The 18,939-nt window shown below is 36.3% G+C and overlaps 1 protein-coding gene across 1 annotated transcript; it reads left to right on the top strand.

The window, feature by feature from the left end:
• The first annotated feature begins 908 nt into the window (after window positions 1-908).
• LOC148521790 (keratin, type I cytoskeletal 17-like) lies at window positions 909-17,862 on the top strand. The gene is made up of 8 exons (XM_088474661.1): window positions 909-1,286; window positions 2,106-2,188; window positions 2,975-3,131; window positions 4,766-4,924; window positions 5,013-5,138; window positions 6,177-6,391; window positions 8,331-8,362; window positions 17,634-17,862. Exons 1-8 carry the CDS (start codon window positions 945-947, stop codon window positions 17,735-17,737), a joined length of 1,218 nt encoding a protein of 405 aa, XP_088330787.1. The 5' UTR covers window positions 909-944; the 3' UTR covers window positions 17,738-17,862.
• Window positions 17,863-18,939: the final 1,077 nt, after the last annotated feature.

Here is an 18,939-nt window from a genome sequence, read left to right as displayed (position 1 = left end):
GATAAACCTCTTTAAAATATCAATTCGCCTGTGGAGCCAACATTTTTAATAGTATTGTGACCCACACTGTCTTTCTTCCACTTACCAGAATTTTGGGAGATACTTGTTACTCTGTTGTGTTGAGGTCTTTGATTAATATCAGAGGAGGTGAGCTGCAGCTGTATGATTACGGGGGCAGAAAGCAAAGCTAACATAGCTTCTTTTCTCATGCTCAAAAGAACACAGGGAGGTGGTCTCAGTGGAGGAACCCATACAATGCAAACAAGGGTAAGTAAAAGAAATGTTGTGGGTAGTTTAGGATCCAAAGGTGGAAAAAGTTTTAAATACCAGTATAGAAAATGTATGGCCAGTATTCATGGCATAAATGACTTTCCATCCATTTTTGCTATATTTATCATTTGCAGATAATTGACCTATACAGAAATGAAGAAACAACTAGTAAAATAAACACTTTTTTGACATATAGGATGAAACTAACAACTTCAAAAAGACTCTGGTAATTCCTAAAATATTGGCTAGACAGTCCTTTAGAAAGGTTGTATATAAAACTGCACCTAACAATTATTGTCATGACTGTCTGTTTGTTATCATTGTCACAGACAAAGAAGTTGTAGAAAACATGACACACTTCAAAGTTATTAAAAACCAGCAGATTTATTTCTTAACACCAAGAATCTGAGTATTAACAATTAAAAAGGCAGACAGCCTGAGGGGTTTTCTTAAAAAAACAAGAAAGCAAAACAAAATGAGGATATTTTTCTTACATATAATTTAAATTAATCCAGCCAGGATTTATAGGCTGTTTTATAGTAAAATTTCAGAAAAGAGGATACTACACCCACTCCACTGACAGGTATAAATATTTCTATTCTATCTAAGTTGTGCTGTGTGATTTGTTAAAAGATCATTGAAGGCTGAAGAAGTTGGATCTGCCATAATACACAATGTCTTGTACCTGGAAAAGTGGATCTATCAGATCATCAGTGAGTGGCAGTGTCAGTAGCCATAGAGTTAGCAGTATGGCTGTAGATCTGGCTAAAGGATCTGAGCACTTTGCAGTCGGGAGTCTCAATCTAAATGATGGTCTTTTGCATGGTGGCGAAAAGGAGACCATGCAAAATCTAAACATCCGACTGGCTTCTTACCTGGACAAAGTGAAGGCCCTGGAAAATGCCAATGCTGACCTTGAATCAAAAATTAAGGAATGGTACATTAAGCACCAGCAGAAAACAATCCCGGGAGACTACACTAGATACTTCTGCATTATTGAAGACCTCAAGAGCAGGGTAAACGAAGGGACTAATTCTATGCATTTCTGAATGAATATATCAAAATAATTGCTTACCTGTGTTCTAAGTTCTGAACATAGAGAGATGGATAACTGATTATTGGTTAGTCTCTAAAGACAAGGTTTCAAACTTTTAGGTCATCCGCCTCATCCTTTTTTTGGCACAATTATTGTATAACATCAACTAATTTTATACTCATAAAAGTAGTTAAGTTTTTAACAGCTATAATTTAATTCAAAGAGTATAACAGAGACAGGTTAAGGTAAAAAAAAAACAATACGAATTATAAATGAAACAAGGAATGCTTAATTTTAAATATTCAAACTTAATATGAACTCCAAGTGAAAAAAAAATGTGACTCTGATTTAAGTAAAGAATTTGTACAGGAAAATACAATTGTTACAGCAGCTAGTTAGCTAATTGGTATTAATGAAAACAAATATTTTCTAGATTCAAAATGCAGTGGAAATTAACTGGACACTGAGAAGTCTAGTTTATAAGAAACAGGCGTGATCCAAGTTTCAGAAAGACGACTGTTAAAAATGACATACTGCAGTCTGACATATTGTTTGTGTGCCAATTGTAACAATAAAAATGTTTCTTCTAATAGCTATGTTTTCATTTTGTGAGCACATCAATGGTGTTTTATAGTGGCACAACAATGATGAGATGTGATACGTAAATAATAAAAAGAAAAAAAAATGAACAGTTCAGAAATGTTCTAAAAAAGTCTGCTTTATTTTTATTGTAGTCTTTCTTATAGATTTTTACTCAATTCCAGTATTCTGATTTTGTGGATTTTCTTGTCATTCCCAGATCCTATCTGAAAGTACAGACAATGCCAGACTCGTCCTGCAGATTGACAATGCCAAATTGGCGGCAGAAGACTTCAGACTTAAGTGAGTTAAGACACAATCTACTTGGAGAGTAAATATAACACATATAGAGACTGTAGTACAATATGAAGTTTAATCATTACAATTCTAAATTCAACTAAATAAAGAAACAAAGCAAATTTCTTAAGTGACATAATCAACACATTTTTATCACACAATAATAATTAGTAAATAAATATAATTTTCATCAGTTAATAAACTAATGTTCATCGTCAAACATTCACAGTTGCACTCCTATCGCAGTATCCATGTTTTACACTACATAGTACATACAGTGCTGTAGCTGTAAACCAACATGGTGGTGAAGGGGTGGTGGTGGGGGAGTGCACCCATGATAAAACATGATAAGGAGTGAGGCCGGGGGTAATGGCACTCAAGTGGCATTGAGTGACATTGCTGCCCGTCATAAAGTTTGATAGGTGCAGAAATAGCGGATAGCAGCGGGGAGAGCACCTCTCCAGCCCAGCGCCTCCCTACTTTGCTTACCCTGCTGAGCGCATTGCGCTGGTTCTGCCCATGGATACATATTCTGATAAGGCAGATCAGTTTTTACACAAGGTTTTTGAAAGAGCAACAACAGCCATGTATTTTTTTTCTATAACTGCTGATTTTGAGCATAAGTCATAAAACATCTGGTGTTATTCCAGAAATTGGTGGTACCCAGCATAAGGATTTTAATTAGGCAAAATATGTTTTATTGTTAAATGGGGTTACCTTTCATTTTTCTAAATGTGATATGAACTATCTACACATCTGCAAGAATGTGTTTCATAAGAAATTCCATTTTAGGTATGAGAATGAGGCCTGTCTTCATCAGAGCGTTGAATCAGACATCTGTGGCCTACGTAGGTTACTAGATGAACTGACCTTCACAAAGTCCAACCTTGCATCTCAGTTGGAAAGTCTAAAGGAAGAGATTGACTGCCTGAAGAGGAACCATGAAGAGGTAATTTATTACTTTACCAGTACAACATCTTACAGTAGTGTGCAATCAGCATGTTGACAAGGACTATATAGACAGTCATTATGTCGACACCAGAATGGTGAATTTTTGCATGTCCTCATGGTTAGAATTCAATATTCTACATGGCGACACCTGCAGATGTTAACATGGTATAAAAGGCGAAATATGACATGTCTATATAGTTATAATGGTGACAATACAAATCTTAGGGTTAACGTTAGTAACAATGTTGAGAATAGGTCTTGACATTGTGAACGTCAACTTTACGTCAAAATCAACATGTTGCAAGTCGATATCGTACATGTCTATGAATGTCGACATATCATACAGAACCCCTTACAGTAACATGTATATTTCAGCTTTTGACTACATTGCTACAGGATATAACTCTTCAACCAATATAATGTATACACAGCCATTTCAATAAAGGGAATCTAAAGGGCATGTGTTCTTGGCCCTTAAAGCAGGGAATGTACAATTAGATTTTCTAGTAATAAGGCCTGAATAGAAAACTCTAAAGGCATCTTAGATCCTGGTGTCCTGAAAAATAAGAAACCTGTTGTTTAAAAAGAAAAAAATGAGTCTCTTTTTCCAAGTGAGTTGTTTTACCACCAACATCCTAAAGTATGCTGGGTCTATATTAAAAAAATAATAAGTAAGCCAAAACACATAATAATCTTAATGTTAACCATTACCCAGTTTTATAATTAGCCCATGTGTCAAATTCTAAATCTGATTTTACCGCAAAATTTATACTTACAAGCTGATGTCCAAACTCTAAACCAACTCGATCTGTAAAATTAAAACGTAGGAGGTCCTATTGGAACACTCACGGCGCACATTCCAAAAAAGACAGCAGCTCTAAAACCTTATCTAGTCTTGCCCAATACAAGAAAGAATTTACATAAAATAGAATGATAATGTCATAAGAGCGCTAATCAACCACAATATACTTAAGCTGAAAGGTAGTCCTTAAATTGCTTGTCACTTTTTTTCTTTTTTTCCGGAGGATCCTCTTCAAACATTCAGTATATAAAACGAAAAAAGAGGACAAGAAAAAACATGTGTAGAATAGTTTTCTGAAAACTATTCTACACATGTTTTTTCGTTTTATATACTGAATGTTTGAAGAGGATCCTCCGGAAAAAAAGTGACAAGCAATTTAAGGACTACCTTTCAGCTTAAGTATATTATGGTTGATTGGCGCTCTTATGACTTTATCTACATTCTATTTTATGTAAAATGAAAAAGATCAGATCTTTTTCAGAACACTTGGCTTTACTTTTAATGGTATATTTTTGGAATACAGTTGCAAATAACCACTCATGTTTTAGGAAAGGCCATGGGTAATATGATATTTTCCCTGTGCCCACTGATAGAGTATCTTTTATAATATGTAAAAATTAAATATATACCTCACTTTAAAAAGATTAATACATACATTTACCCCATGTTTAAGTATATTTTAAGTTTCATTTCATTCACTGACTTTTTAAGGAGAGTACTGTAGTTTTGTTCTTAGTAAGAATGATCCAAAATTTTATATTTTTGTTTATCTAGTTGATCTTCAGCTGCCTTATAATAGTTACATGGATGGTTTCTTGTTCTTTTCTCAGGAAATGAAGGCTTTGAGAGGACAGAAAGGAGATATTAATGTGGAAATGGACGCAGCCCCAGGTATTGATCTTAGCACACTTCTCAGTGACATGCGATCACAATATGAAGAAATTGCCGAACAGAACAGACAGAGGGCTGAAGAATGGTTTAAACAAAAGGTAATACTGTGTGTTCAAAATGTTAAAGTGATTTTTCAGGGGACCTTATGCGCTGGCTTTTTTTATCATGATTTCCATATGTTTGTAGAGTACAGAACTACACCAAGAGATTTCCCACAGCAGCGAAATGGTCGAGTCTCACAAAAGTCAGCTGACAGAACTTAGGCGCACACTGCAAGAACTAGAAATTGAGCTTCAAGCCCAACTTGCCATGGTAAATTAAAGCATTTTATTCTCCCGTGGTTAATTTGAAATGGAATTATGTGGAATTGCTGCAGAAACTTACTTAAGAAGCATAACACATGTGGAGTGGACTCTATTGCACTGCTCAGCATGCAACAAATGTATTATACCCCTTTCAGACATACAACCCGGAAAATTTCCTGCACAGACCCGGGAATTTCTCTTGAGCAAATTCCCAGGTATTTGGTAGAGACCCCCCTTTCACACTACAGTGTCTACCCGGGAAATTCCCAGGTAGACCCCTTTCAGACAAGAGCAGGGTTTTTCTACTTACCTTCCTCTCCTCTTCCGTCTGCTCCCCCTAGCCTATTCCCTCTCTGGCTGATGATGATGATGTCATCATTCAGCTGCTGGAAGCCGGCCAATCATAATGCAGAATTTTTTTTTTTTAATTATTATTTTTTTTCATTTCTTTTAATTCCCTGGTGGTCCACCAGGAGTGCGGACGGCCCGCTGTGGCAGAGACCCGCCGGCGGGTGTCCCCACCGTCCGGCTGGGGTTCTCTGTGTACACAGCCGGCCGGCGCTGGGGGTGGGGAGTAGCAGCGCTGAGCATCTTATAGGACGCTCTGCGCTGCCAACTCAAAGCAGTAGCGCTGAGCGTCCTATAGGACGCTCTGCGCTGTCACCTCCATGTAAAAGCTGCTTGGTGCTGCCCGGGTAGCACCATTCAGACAGAAGCAGGGTAATTTCCTGGGACTTAAGTCCCGGGAAAAACCCTGGTCGATTGAAGGGGTGGCTACCCGGGAACGTGTTCCCGGGTAGGTATCTTTCAGACAGACGTGGCTATCCGGGAATTTGGCTGAGGCAGGCCAAATTCCCGGGAATCTCGAGAGAAGGAGCAAAGCATCATGTACAGTGCAAAACAGTCTGCACCATTTTTGTTTATATTTAGAAAAAGTGAATAATAGAAAAATAAAAGACAATTATTATTCATTATTAGTTGTGGCTGTAACCTTATCAATGAAAGCACCTATGTTAACTGGGTTTGTCTTGCTCAAAAAAAACAGAAATCCTCCCTGGAGTGCTCTCTGGCAGAGACGGAGCATTGCTACAGTACTCAGTTGGCACAACTACAGGGCTATGTAGGGAATGTGGAACAACAGTTGAGTCAGGTCCGCAGTGATCTTGAACGTCAGAATGCAGAGTACAAACTTCTTCTGGATATCAAGACCCGTCTGGAAATGGAGATCGAGACTTACTGCAGACTACTTGCCGGAGAGGCGTAAGTTTTACAATACACATGGTATAGGCAATTAAGTACTAATTTAGTGGATGGTACTTCAGATAATCATATAATCATTTAGATTCCCTACATGATTTTGAAGCAAAAATTAGATACTAGTCAGTATTGTACTACTAAAACAATAGATACAGGTATAAAACAGGAATTTAGCATTGCATACAACAGTGTATCCTAAACTCATTCCTCAGGGAGCACTAACAGTGCATGGTTTCCATTTTTAACTAGCAGGTGCACAGGTGTGTACATTACTGGTTGACACATCTTAATAGATCCACAGGTGAAGATAATTATTTCACTTGTGATTCTGTGGGGGCGATTCAAATGTTGCGTGAGCGGCGATAATTAATGAGCACCCAGTTTTGCAATTCAGTTGTTCTGGGTGTGCATTAATTATAGTACTCTTCATGCCCTATTAGACCAGGTTTAGCCGTGTAAAATGGCTAAACCCATCTAAAGTTGTGGTGAGGGCACCTTAACTATGAGTTTCTTGCACATTTTTGCTCGCACCCTCCCGAGGGTGCGAGCAGAAATGTCGGCGCCAGTGGCTATCGCGCTCCGATGGAGCAACAATTGAATTGCTCCATCGGGTGCCTTCAAAAAATAGCCGTCAGTTAAATAATTGAATCGCCCCCTGTGAGGATACCTGTAAACATGCACTGTTCATGCTTCCCAAGGAATGGGTTTTGAAAACACTGACATAGAAGAATATGGACATAATATCTATTATTTATCATTAAAAAAAACATATCTCCAAGATTGATAGTTTTAGACATGCTATAGGTCCAGATTGGAGGTGTAGCCATGACCAAATGGATGTGTGATCAGTTAGACTAGGGTGTGGCTGTGTCTTATTGGGAGCGTGACTTATTTTATGTAAATTTTTCATTTTTGGAATGTTAGAGGGTATGAAAGAAGGCTAGTAGGAGAAGTTTGCAAGTAGTCAATTAATTCCAGGTGTATTGGAGCTTTCAGCACCTCTGTCAGTCTACATACTTCAGATGCAATAAGAAATGTACTCATCAATTCCACGCTTCAGAAATAAAAAGCAAAAAAATCACCAAACTTTATTTAGTTAAAAGATTAACTCCCAAAATTACTTTTATTTTCTATTCATCAGGAGTTTCACATTTTCTTTATTAATTTTTATTATAAATGTGTCTCTTTCCTGCCAGCTAGGAAACAAATTTAAATATTTGAAAAAATATGATGACCTCTGTGTCTATAACATTTGACAGAGGAATTAGAGTGCGTTTAGAAACAGTTTTTTTCTAGTTTAAAAATATGTACCTAGATACATTTTATTTGATATATAAAGACATCAATGAGGCATTGGTGTTAGGTTAATTTTGAAAATCTGTTAGACAGCAAATTTCATTTTATGTTGCAAAATTAATGGTAAACTCAGTACACTCTCCTGCTGGCACTAGAACATAGCGCAACACATTTCCAAATCCCTATTTCTGTGTTTATTTCTATGGGTGATGGATCCATTTACCATAAGGTGACTTCCATCATAAAAATGTCCATACATTAATAATAAAATTATCCAGAGTACAAAGTGTTATGGAGAATATTTCATTTTTATTATATTAGCACTTTATAATCCATCTGGATCATTTTATTTATTTATATATGCATTTTTTATGATTGAAGCCACCTTATGGTTTTAGCTTCTTTGATCTCTACCAACTTTTTTCAATTGCTAAACATTTTGAGGCTCAAGGGTAGAACCGGTTAGCACTTGGGCAGCCAGTTATAACCAGGAGTGCCAATAACACATTTAGTCCATGTATGCACTGTAGCTGTAAATATGGCTGACTTGTGTTCAATTCTACATCATCCACTATATCTATGAAGAGAAACTATATTAAAATAAATATTATAATCAAGTTGATGCAAATTATTGTGTGCTTTCTAGATGGCAATACAAAGAACCAGTTCCAGTGAAAGGTATGTGTGCGTTCTTGAATAAATGAATCAATCTGCCCTAACAAACACTAATGTAAAAGTAAGGTGCTCTTTGCATATTTATTTATATTTAATATAAACAATAACCTTACACTTTTATGGCATTGTGTCGGCGTAGCATTAAGTAATATAACTTAGCTTTAAGAGACTTCTGTAAAATTATGAATTAAAGCTCCAACTAGTATTTACAAAGCACATTGTAAAGGTCAATATAATGAAGAATATGCTAGGACAATACAGTTTACAATGTATTACATGCTAGAATGTTGTGTCTTAGAGCAAAGGTATGGGGATGTACCTGAAGAAGAGTCATAGAGGTATATTTATTAAAATGTGCGAGTTTATAGAAGTGAAGGTGTTGACCATAGCAACCAACCAGATTCTAGCTATTATCTTCTAGAAGGTGTTAGATAAATGATAGTATTTTCAGGGTTCCTTAGTTTGTAACTAAGCAATGCATTGAAATGGCACATTGACATTTGGGTTCCAAGAACAGAATACTAGCACATGACAATTGTAGTTTCAGGACAATGGTAAATGATACAGTCTCAGAACAATAGCACACTGACATTAATGGTTCAAGAACAATGACATTTAATGCTTACAGCCCAAGAATAAAGGCACAGGGTCCCAGAACAATAACACACTGACATTTGGATTCCCAAAGCAATGACACAACCATACTTGTGTTCTCAGATCAATGCTTCTATAACACGCCGGCAATTTGACACACCAACACTTGGGCCTGATTCAGAGATGGACGCTCTGAAAGAGTGCTCGCTCTGAATCAGGGCGTTTTGGGTTTTTTTTGTTCGGCCTCCTGGCCGCTCGCATAGCTGTGGGTGACCACCCACAGCTATTGTGAGCGGCCAGGTTGATGGTCGCAATGGTCAAGACCATCGCAACCATCGGGCTTGCGACGAGACCCTTGTGGTAGGGTCTCGTTCATCGCAAGCCCCAGAGAGCTTTCAGCTCTAACAGAGCCGGAAGCTCTCCACTGACATCACTCGTGATGTCAGTGTGACCGCCCCCAAACGGAAAGCATTCGCCTCCGTTTGGGCAGCCACCATCCCGGCCCACCCACCAAACGGGGCGAGCTGTCACTCAACATCGACAGCTCTCCCCCTTTGGTGCGAGACCCAGAGCGACGGATTGCCCGTCGCTATCGGGGTTTCGTGCATGTGCACGATGGAGCCAGTTGTGAATGCTCTGCGCTTGCGACCGGGTCTGAGTCAGAACAATGACACACTGACTATTGGGGTCCTACAAAAATAGCACACTGATACTTTGATTTTCAGATTAATTCACTGACACTTGGGGTCCGAAAAAAACAGTTGCATATTAACATTTGGGTTATAAGAACAATTACAATTTGACAGTTGGGGTCCAAACTAAAGACAATTTGAGCACTCAGTCATATAGTAGAGTATAATAGAAAGTACAGTAATATAAGTAATTGTACAGCAACTATTACTCAATGTTCTATGTAACATCTGAATGATGCAGCTTACAGTATAAAAAATATGTTTTCATTATGTCCCTTTGAAGGTTCATGACAAAATTATATTGGGCCCGATTAGATATGGACACATATGTGAATAAAACAAAAAAGTGTACTTACATGCATATATTCCTTTGGAACATTTCAAGATGGGTACAGCTCAGAAACAGTAGCATTAATTCCTGGTGTTTGTCAGACATAACAAGTGTGTATACTTGTGCTCCACATCAGTAGAGAAACGTGGCTTGAAAGTGTTAATAGTAACTGCCGAAGTCTCATTAGCATTTTTATACACAACAAAATCATGTAATACATATGTTATCCTTGAAGTTGCATTTTTAATTTAAGATTTTCTTAAAGTCAAACCCAAATACAAAATACAAATTGCATAAAATGACACTACAGTATATGAAATAACTCAGTTCTTTCCCATGTAAAAATCCAACGGTAATCATTTTACTGCTGTAATCAAAATTAAATGAAACCATATACGAAAAAATACAAGCGCTAATACCTATTGTATGTCGTTATAAATTCTTCATATATAGTACCCAATGAAAAGCCAGCCCTCTACAGTGGGGAAACTGGAAAATCCCCAACAGAGAAGTAGCAATGAGAAAGAAATAGTGGGCTCTAATCAAGGTAAATATAAAAGGATATTTAATGAAAGGCAATAGGAGTAAACTCCAAGGAGTAAAATACATATAAAATTACATAGGTAATGTATTGAGAAGCGTATATGGTGAGTAAAAAACAATGAAATATATCAATAAAAAATAAATGCAATATACAATAAAGGATAAAAATAAAAAAGAAAAATATATAGATAAAATATAAATGATAATAAATACACAATGTATGCAAACACAAATATGAATCCACATGCACCACTGATCATATGGTGCTGCACATAAAACCACATAGAAATATTATATCACAGAGCAATTGCCGTATGATAGACACAAATGTATCCAAATATTAGATATATCAGGATCCTAGAACCACTTGGTAAAAAAGATTCAAAAAAATGTATATACTTTTGTATGTGGTAATGTTCCTGTTAAAAAAGTATATATATATTTTCTCAAGCCAGAAGTTTCCCTGGAACAAGGTATGAATAAATTGTAGCTCATTTGTATGTAACAGTCCCAATTAGAGCTATAAATAAATCCAAATGGAGTATTGTTGGTTGGAGGCTGTGGAGTTGTCAGACGGGAGGAAGTTAATCACATGCATGTGTATTTTTAGTGGTCAGAAGAAAAGGGGCCCACGATCCGGGAAAGTAGCAGCCCATACGCTATGAGCCTCTCCACAGCGGGCACTTGTAATGCGTTTCTCCGCCTAGAAGCCCATCAGCGGTTTCATCAGACAGTGTGACTAACAGACCTGGCAGCCGCTATAAATACCAACTTCAATTGAATGGTAACAGGTGTTTTGTCCGAACTTCATGTAGCACATGCGCACAGTGTCTCCTCAGTTAGTAATAGAGGTATTCTCCACATTTCTGTTGCACATGCATATTTAGATGTCACATCGGACCCCATTCTTGATATATAACGCAGCCAATTGTAAAGATAGCAACATTGTATTTATAAGCTGATTAGTAAAGATGTTTACAAAGTATCCAATTGTACAAATGGCAACATTGTTTTTGTATATTCACTGCGACTATCTGTCATTAGCTCTGACATAGATAGTGCTCTTAACACATATAATATAAATGTATAGCAATATTAATGAAAATAAAAATTTAATTAAAATAAAAATTATAATAGTAATCAGAATAAAAATACAAATAGAATAAAGAAAAAAAAAATATATATATACAAATATAATAATAAGAAACAGATACAGATAGCCATCTACATATCTCTCATGATGTTAAAGATACTGGAACACACAATACTGACCCCGAAAAAACTATTTTAGAAATAGATACGTATACATATAGATCCAAGAGAAAATTCGTAAACAAAAGTGTTGGAAAACTCATACCTCTTAGGTTTAACATATTTTTACTCTATTATGATGAATAAAACTCATTCTTATGGCTCATTAACGTTCCAATTGGACCCATAATACGGCCCCTATAAACCATAAACTATAAATAGTATATAAAAAATATCAGAGTATCAACGATTATAACCCAAAAAATTATAAAAAAAAAGTGTTAAGAAATAGAGAAATCAAATCAATGGAGAATCCAAATCAATAAAATATATATATAATATGCAGTATGTATCCCCAGAACCCACCCACCAATACTAAGAGGTGGATATCTATGTGACCATAGGTCAACTACTAGCCAACACAGAATAGACTAGCCTATATTATTAAGTTCCACTGTGTCATTAAGACCTTGTGGAAAGAGGGTTTTGGGTCAAAATATCCAGCAAGCCTCTCGTTTACATAAACCATTAAATCTATCGCCACCTCTCTTAGTTGGTTTGACATGATCTATCGCTTTAACCAGAATGTTCTTTAGCCCTTCACCTTGACAGATAGTAACATGTTTAGAAAGTGGATGTGTTCTAATTTTCTTAATAAAATTTCTTCTATGTTCCATGAACCTAGTATGTAGAGATCTGGTTGTGCGGCCTACATACTGTAGGCCGCAACCGCATTCCACTACATAGATTACATTGATGGACTTACAATTTAGGAAATCTTTAATACAGAATGTTTCTTTCGAAACATGTGACATGAAATGGGTGGTTTTCCTCTCCGTATGTTTGCATGTGGTACAACCGATACCACCACATCTATGGAAGCCTGGAGGTTTAGGAGGGAGCCAATTAAGAGTATTTATAGAATTATTGTCACTTCTTCTAAAATGGCTTGGAACTAATCTGTTTTTAAGATTTTCTGATTGTTTAAAAATTACTGCTTTACTAGGTATTATGCATGGACCTATATGTGCATCCAGCTGTAATAGTTGAAGATTTCTATTTATTATTTTCTTGATCTCCCTAGCATAAGAGTTACAAGTAGTAACAAATGTCAAGGTCCTTTCTTTTGACTCCTCACTCCCTTTTTTCCTCTGCATAGTATTGGCTGTATCTAGCTCACTGACATCATTAAGTGCTTTATCAAGTAAATTTGCAGGGTATCCCTGCTCAGAGAAAGATGTATAAAGAGACATAGCTTGTTTCTCAAATTCCTCCGGTTTAGAACAGTTCCTTTTGATACGAAGGAATTGCCCTTTAGGAATATTGGCTTTCCAAATGTTTAGATGGTTGCTCTTATAATTCAAGTACCTACTCTGATCAACCTCTTTTATGTAAGTTTTAGTTGCAACATCACCATCTGCCCCAATATATAGTGTGATATCTAGATAATTAATAGAAGTGGAACTAATAGTGCTCGTGAACTTCAACCCAAATGAATTGTGAATCAAATCATCCAAAAATAATTGCAGTGAAACTAAATCCCCATCCCAGACAAAAAACAAATCATCAATATATCTGCCATAGAGAACCAGGTTCGCCCCGAGCTGCCGACCCCACACATGTTGTTCTTCGAACCGACCCATGTATAGGTTGGCAAAACTCGGGGCAAACCTGGTTCCCATGGCAGTCCCCAATCGTTGTAAATAAAACCGTGAATCAAAAGTGAAGTAATTGTGTTTAAGAATATATTTAATACATAAAAGAACAAAGTTACAAAGTGATTCTGTGATATTTGGATCATTCTTGAGATAATGCTCAACTGCTTTTATTCCATCCTCATGTGAAATGTTCGAATAAAGGGATTCAACATCACAAGTGGCAAAAATATAACTACTTCTCCATTTAATATCCTTGACAAGATGTAAAAAATGTGATGTATCTTTAATAAATGACCGTAGTGATTGAACATGTGATTGTAAGAATGTGTCCACAAAATAATACAAATTATTTGTGTGTGAACCAACACCTGAAATTATAGGTCTACCAGGTGGGGAATATAGTGTCTTGTGAATCTTTGGGAGAAAGTAAAAAGTGGGTATTAAGGGATGTGTATTGAACAAAAATTTTAAAATTTCTTTATCAATCACCCCATCACCAAGTGCATTATCCAACAAATTCCTCAGCTTCTTCTGAAAAGGGATGGTGGGGTCACCATCCAACACCACATACTGTGAAACATTTAACAATTGCCTATATGCTTCCTGTATATAGTCTGTTGTGTTCATTATGACAACCCCACCGCCCTTATCAGCCGGTTTTATGGTGACGTTGGGATCCTCTCTAAGGGCCCTCATCGCTTGTCTTTCGTCCCTGGACAAATTATCCCTCAAATGTTCTTTACCCGCTTTTTCACAGAGAGTTCTAAACTCCTCCAAGGTGGATTGATAAAAACTTTCAATGTACGGACCTCTATATTGTAAAGGATAAAAATCAGACTTATGCCTAAAACTTTTGGAAAAGCCACCATTGATATCGAACACCTGTGACAATTTAGGACTCCCACCCAGGGAACTGGATTCGGTGTCAAATGATTCCAAAATGTCCAAGGCCTCCCCATCATATGTGTCCAAAACAATGGGGGAGCCTACTATATTTTGTTTTTTCATACCTTTGATGGCAAAAAATCTTTTTCTACTCAGGGTACGGACATAGCGATAAAAGGTCAACAAAAAGGTTGAACATGTTAGGTTTTGAAGCGGGGGCAAAATTCATCCCCTTACTTAAAAGTTTTAAATCTGCCTCACTAAGTGTTTTTGATGATAAATTATATACTCCTTTCTCTCCTAGTTTATACGTATATATTTTTGTTTTTGCTTAGATTTTGATCTCCCTCCTCTAGTTCCTCACCTTCCTTTTCCCTTCCTCTTTTTAAGGCCCAGTTGTGTGATGGAAACCCCCTGGGGTGGTCTCAAAATCTGTGACCGTCCCCAAAAAAAGATTGATTTTCTAGTGGGATATATTTCCACTGTTTAACCAATGGTCTCAGCTCACTTCTCCTATCTGGTGTATTGGATAGGCTAGGTGATTTATAATGACTCAGAGGTTCAAATCTATTGGTATGTGCATACCTACCTAAAGGCATATCTTGCCCTCTCCAGCTATTTCTCCTATTCGGGAAATTATTAGCAGCTTTATTCATAAACCTGCCCCTTTTATGGTTATCAAACCTGGGTTGATGTTTCTTATAGCTAAAGCCACCACCCATGCCTCTATTATGTTCCCGAGAGCTATCCCTAGGTGAGGAAATTAATTCCTCCCTCCTCACTCTGTTGAAGCTTCTAGTTTGTCCACGCTCATAGTCAGTTCTATCCCGACTCATTTTGTTTTCTTTTTGTTGGATCAGGGATTGTTCAAAGCTTTCTATATTCTTATTCACTTCAAAATCTCGCTCTGAAAAGCCCTTTTCATCTGTAAAGTTTTTTAGGAGTTCAGTAATTCTTTCAATTTCCTTTTGTGTATCATTTACTTTGATTTCTCTATGTCTTATCAAAAGTTTCATAAGATTCTTAGAACAATTGTCTATAATTGTCTTCCATTCATCTGTAAATTTTTCATCATCTTTAAAAGTAGATGTTTTTAATATTCTTAAACCTCTTGGGATGAGATCAGCATCCAGATATTTCTGCAGAGTGATCTGATCCCACCAATGTCTAGTTTCATTTAAGCAGAGATTTTCCAATTTGTTAAACAATTTTTGCATATCTGCACCTCCATCGTCTCTCTCTACCACTATCATAGGGTCCAAACCCTTCAAATAAGCTTCCCTTCTGCCCATTCTTAACACTTTTTAAATAATTTTTTGGGTTATAATCGTTGATACTCTGATATTTTTTATATACTATTTATAGTTTATGGTTTATAGGGGCCGTATTATGGGTCCAATTGGAATTTTAATGAGCCATAAGAATGAGTTTTATTCATCCTAATAGAGTAAACATATGTTAAACCTAAGAGGTATGAGTTTTCCAACACTTTTGTTTACAAATTTTCTCTTGGATCTATATGTATACGTATCTATTTCTAAAATAGTTTTTTCGGGGTCAGTATTGTGTGTTCCAGTATCTTTAACATCATGAGAGATATGTAGATGGCTATCTGTATCTGTTTCTTATTATTATATTTGTATATATATATTTTTTTCTTTATTCTATATGTATTTTTATTCTGATTACTATTATAATTTTTATTTTTATTTAATTTTTATTTTCATTAATATTGCTATACATTTATATTATATGTGTTAAGAGCACTATCTATTTCAGAGTTAATGACAGATAGTCGCAGTGAATATACAAAAACAATGTTGCCATTTGTACAATTGGATACTTTGTAAACATCTTTACAAATCAGCTTATAAATACAATGTTGCTATCTTTACAATTGGCTGCATTATATATCAAGAATGGAGTCCGATGTGACATCTAAATATGCATGTGCAACAGAAATGTGGAGAATACCTCTATTACTAACTGAGGAGACACTGTGCGCATGCGCTACATGAAGTTCGGACAAAACACCTGTTACCGTTCAATTGAAGTTGGTACTTATAGCGGCTAACGGGTCTGTGAGTCACACTGTCTGATGAAACCACTGATGGGCTTCTAGGTGGAGAAACGCATTACAAGTGCCCGCTGTGGAGAGGCTCATAGCGTATGGGCTGCTACTTCCCCGGATCGTGGGTCCCTTTTCTTCTGACCACTACACTGGTAATTACCACTGCCGGCTCGTGGGCCATGCAGCACTTGGTCTAAATAGAAGAGACACTTTCAAGGTAAAAAACTGAGCGGGACATTTTCTAAAAATACACATGCATGTGATTAACTTCCTCCTGTCTGGCAACCCACGCTGCAACTCCACAGCCTCCAACCAACAATATTCCCGTTGGATTTATTTATAGCTCTAATTGGGACTGTTACATACAAATGAGCTACAATTTATTCATACCTTTTTCCAGGGAAACTTCTGGCTTGGGAAAATATATATATACTTTTTTAACAGGAACATTACCACATACAAAAGTATATACTTTTTTTGAATCTTTTTTACCAAGTGGTTCTAGGATCCTGATCTATCTAATATTTGAATACATTTGTGTCTATCATATGGCAATTGCTCTGTGATATAATATTTCTATGTGGTTTTATGTGCAGCACCATATGATCAGTGGTGCATGCAGATTCATATTTGTGTTTGCATACATTGTGTATTTATTATCATTTATATTTTATCTATATATATTTTTATTTTATTTTATCCTTTATTGTATATTTCATTTATTTTTTATTGATATATTTCATTTTTATTTTTTATTTTCTATTTTTCAGATTAGTCATTGTTTTTTACTCACCTTATACGCTTCTCAATACATTACCTATGTAATTTTATATGTATTTTACTCCTTGGAGTTTACTCCTATTGCCTTTCATTAAATATCCTTTTATATTTACCTTGATTAGCGCCCACTATTTCTTTCACATTGAAATGAAACCAGTTTGAGGAGTTAATACACAATCAGCCAATCAGAAGCAACTACTGTAGATAGTGCTACTAATAGTCATCATTATCACCACTGTGTATTGTTGCACCATATCTTCTATTATGTAAAGAGTGCTCAGCCTACAGTATGCTTGTCCGTTTCTCTCAGTCCTCCTTTCCATGACTAAGGAGACGTGACCATAATGCATATATTATACATGTGTATGCATAGATACTTTTGGTGTGCACACGGAATAAGGGAAAAAATAGAGGTACATCCGAATAAAATAAGTAACTATCTTAACACAAATACATATGCATTTTTCAGAACCAAATAAAACCAGGAAAGTCACAACCATCGTTGAAGAAGTTGTAGATGGCAAAGTCATATCACAGAAAGTAAATGCAACAGAAGAGAAGGTGAAAATGTGATCAAGAACTTAAATTGTCCAATATCTTTATAAATGGTATGATCTGCATTTCCTTATGTAATAAAGTTAATCAATGCAACAAGCATCTGGGTGAATATATAATCTCTTAATATATAATAAACTGTATCATGCAAATCATTGTTGTCATTTAAAAAAAAAAAAAATATGGGGTTTAGTCTTACTTACGTAATGTAACCAAATACAGTACCTAAATTTTAATTGATTACCTATTCCTGTCCCATAAATACCAGACAGGTGCCACTGTACGTGCAGATTTAATAAAAAAGAAAGGTACATGAGGTGTTGAAGCCAGTATGATAGCACAGTATAATTACAGTTGAAAAATTATTCAGCACCAGACCATCTCTCTGATTATATAAAGAATATATTATATCAATGTTTTCTCCCACATAGTTCTTAGTTGCATAATCATTGTCCAGGAGCTGACACTTTTTCTGACCTCTGGGGGTTTATTTACACTTTTGTTTGTGTTCATGCCCGATATTTAAAAGGGAAGTGCTTTTATTAGCTGTTTCTTGCTAGTAAAAACACTGCTCTTTTAAATATAAGGCATGACCATGAACAAAAAAAGTGTCGGGTTTTACTCTCTCTTCAGGCTCAGCACTATCAGAGTATCTCTATTTACCCTGATTGCTTCTCATTACAAAGTAGATCTTGCTTTAGCTGTTCTACATTCTGCAACATCCAATATTCAGAGGTGGATATAGTTTTTCCCATACAGTCCTCTCATGATACATCTTAGATGTTCTTCACTTTACACTCTCTGACAAATCAGGCCAACAAAATCTGATTTTAGCGCGACTATGATCTCTTAACATTGTTATAAACAGTGTCATTGACTACTCTCTCTGTCTGTTGCATGCTGTGTCCCAGTGCCTACTGTACATCTGGTAACAGGCTTTATCTCTGGCACATGAGTTTATCCCTCAATTTGGATAAGTCCCATAGACTTCTGTCTAGGTACCCCATCTGGCTCACACTGGTCATCCTCCATCTGTGACTTTCTGCAAAAATCACATCTATTAGCTGATTTTAAGATAGAAGGCACTCCAACACCAAATAAAGACTTTAAACCCAAGGGCAAATTTTAGATTTTAAGGTGAGGCAGGAGCACAGTCAAATAAAGACAGGATGGGGCCCTAGGTTAGATCATTTGAGGCCATCCCAATCCCTTCAATATTG

This window comes from Taudactylus pleione, unplaced genomic scaffold, assembly GCF_031769625.1.
Source record: "Taudactylus pleione unplaced genomic scaffold, aTauple2 ptg000155l, whole genome shotgun sequence".
Taxonomy (NCBI): domain Eukaryota; kingdom Metazoa; phylum Chordata; class Amphibia; order Anura; family Myobatrachidae; genus Taudactylus; species Taudactylus pleione.
This window is presented reverse-complemented; position numbering and strand designations above follow the sequence as displayed.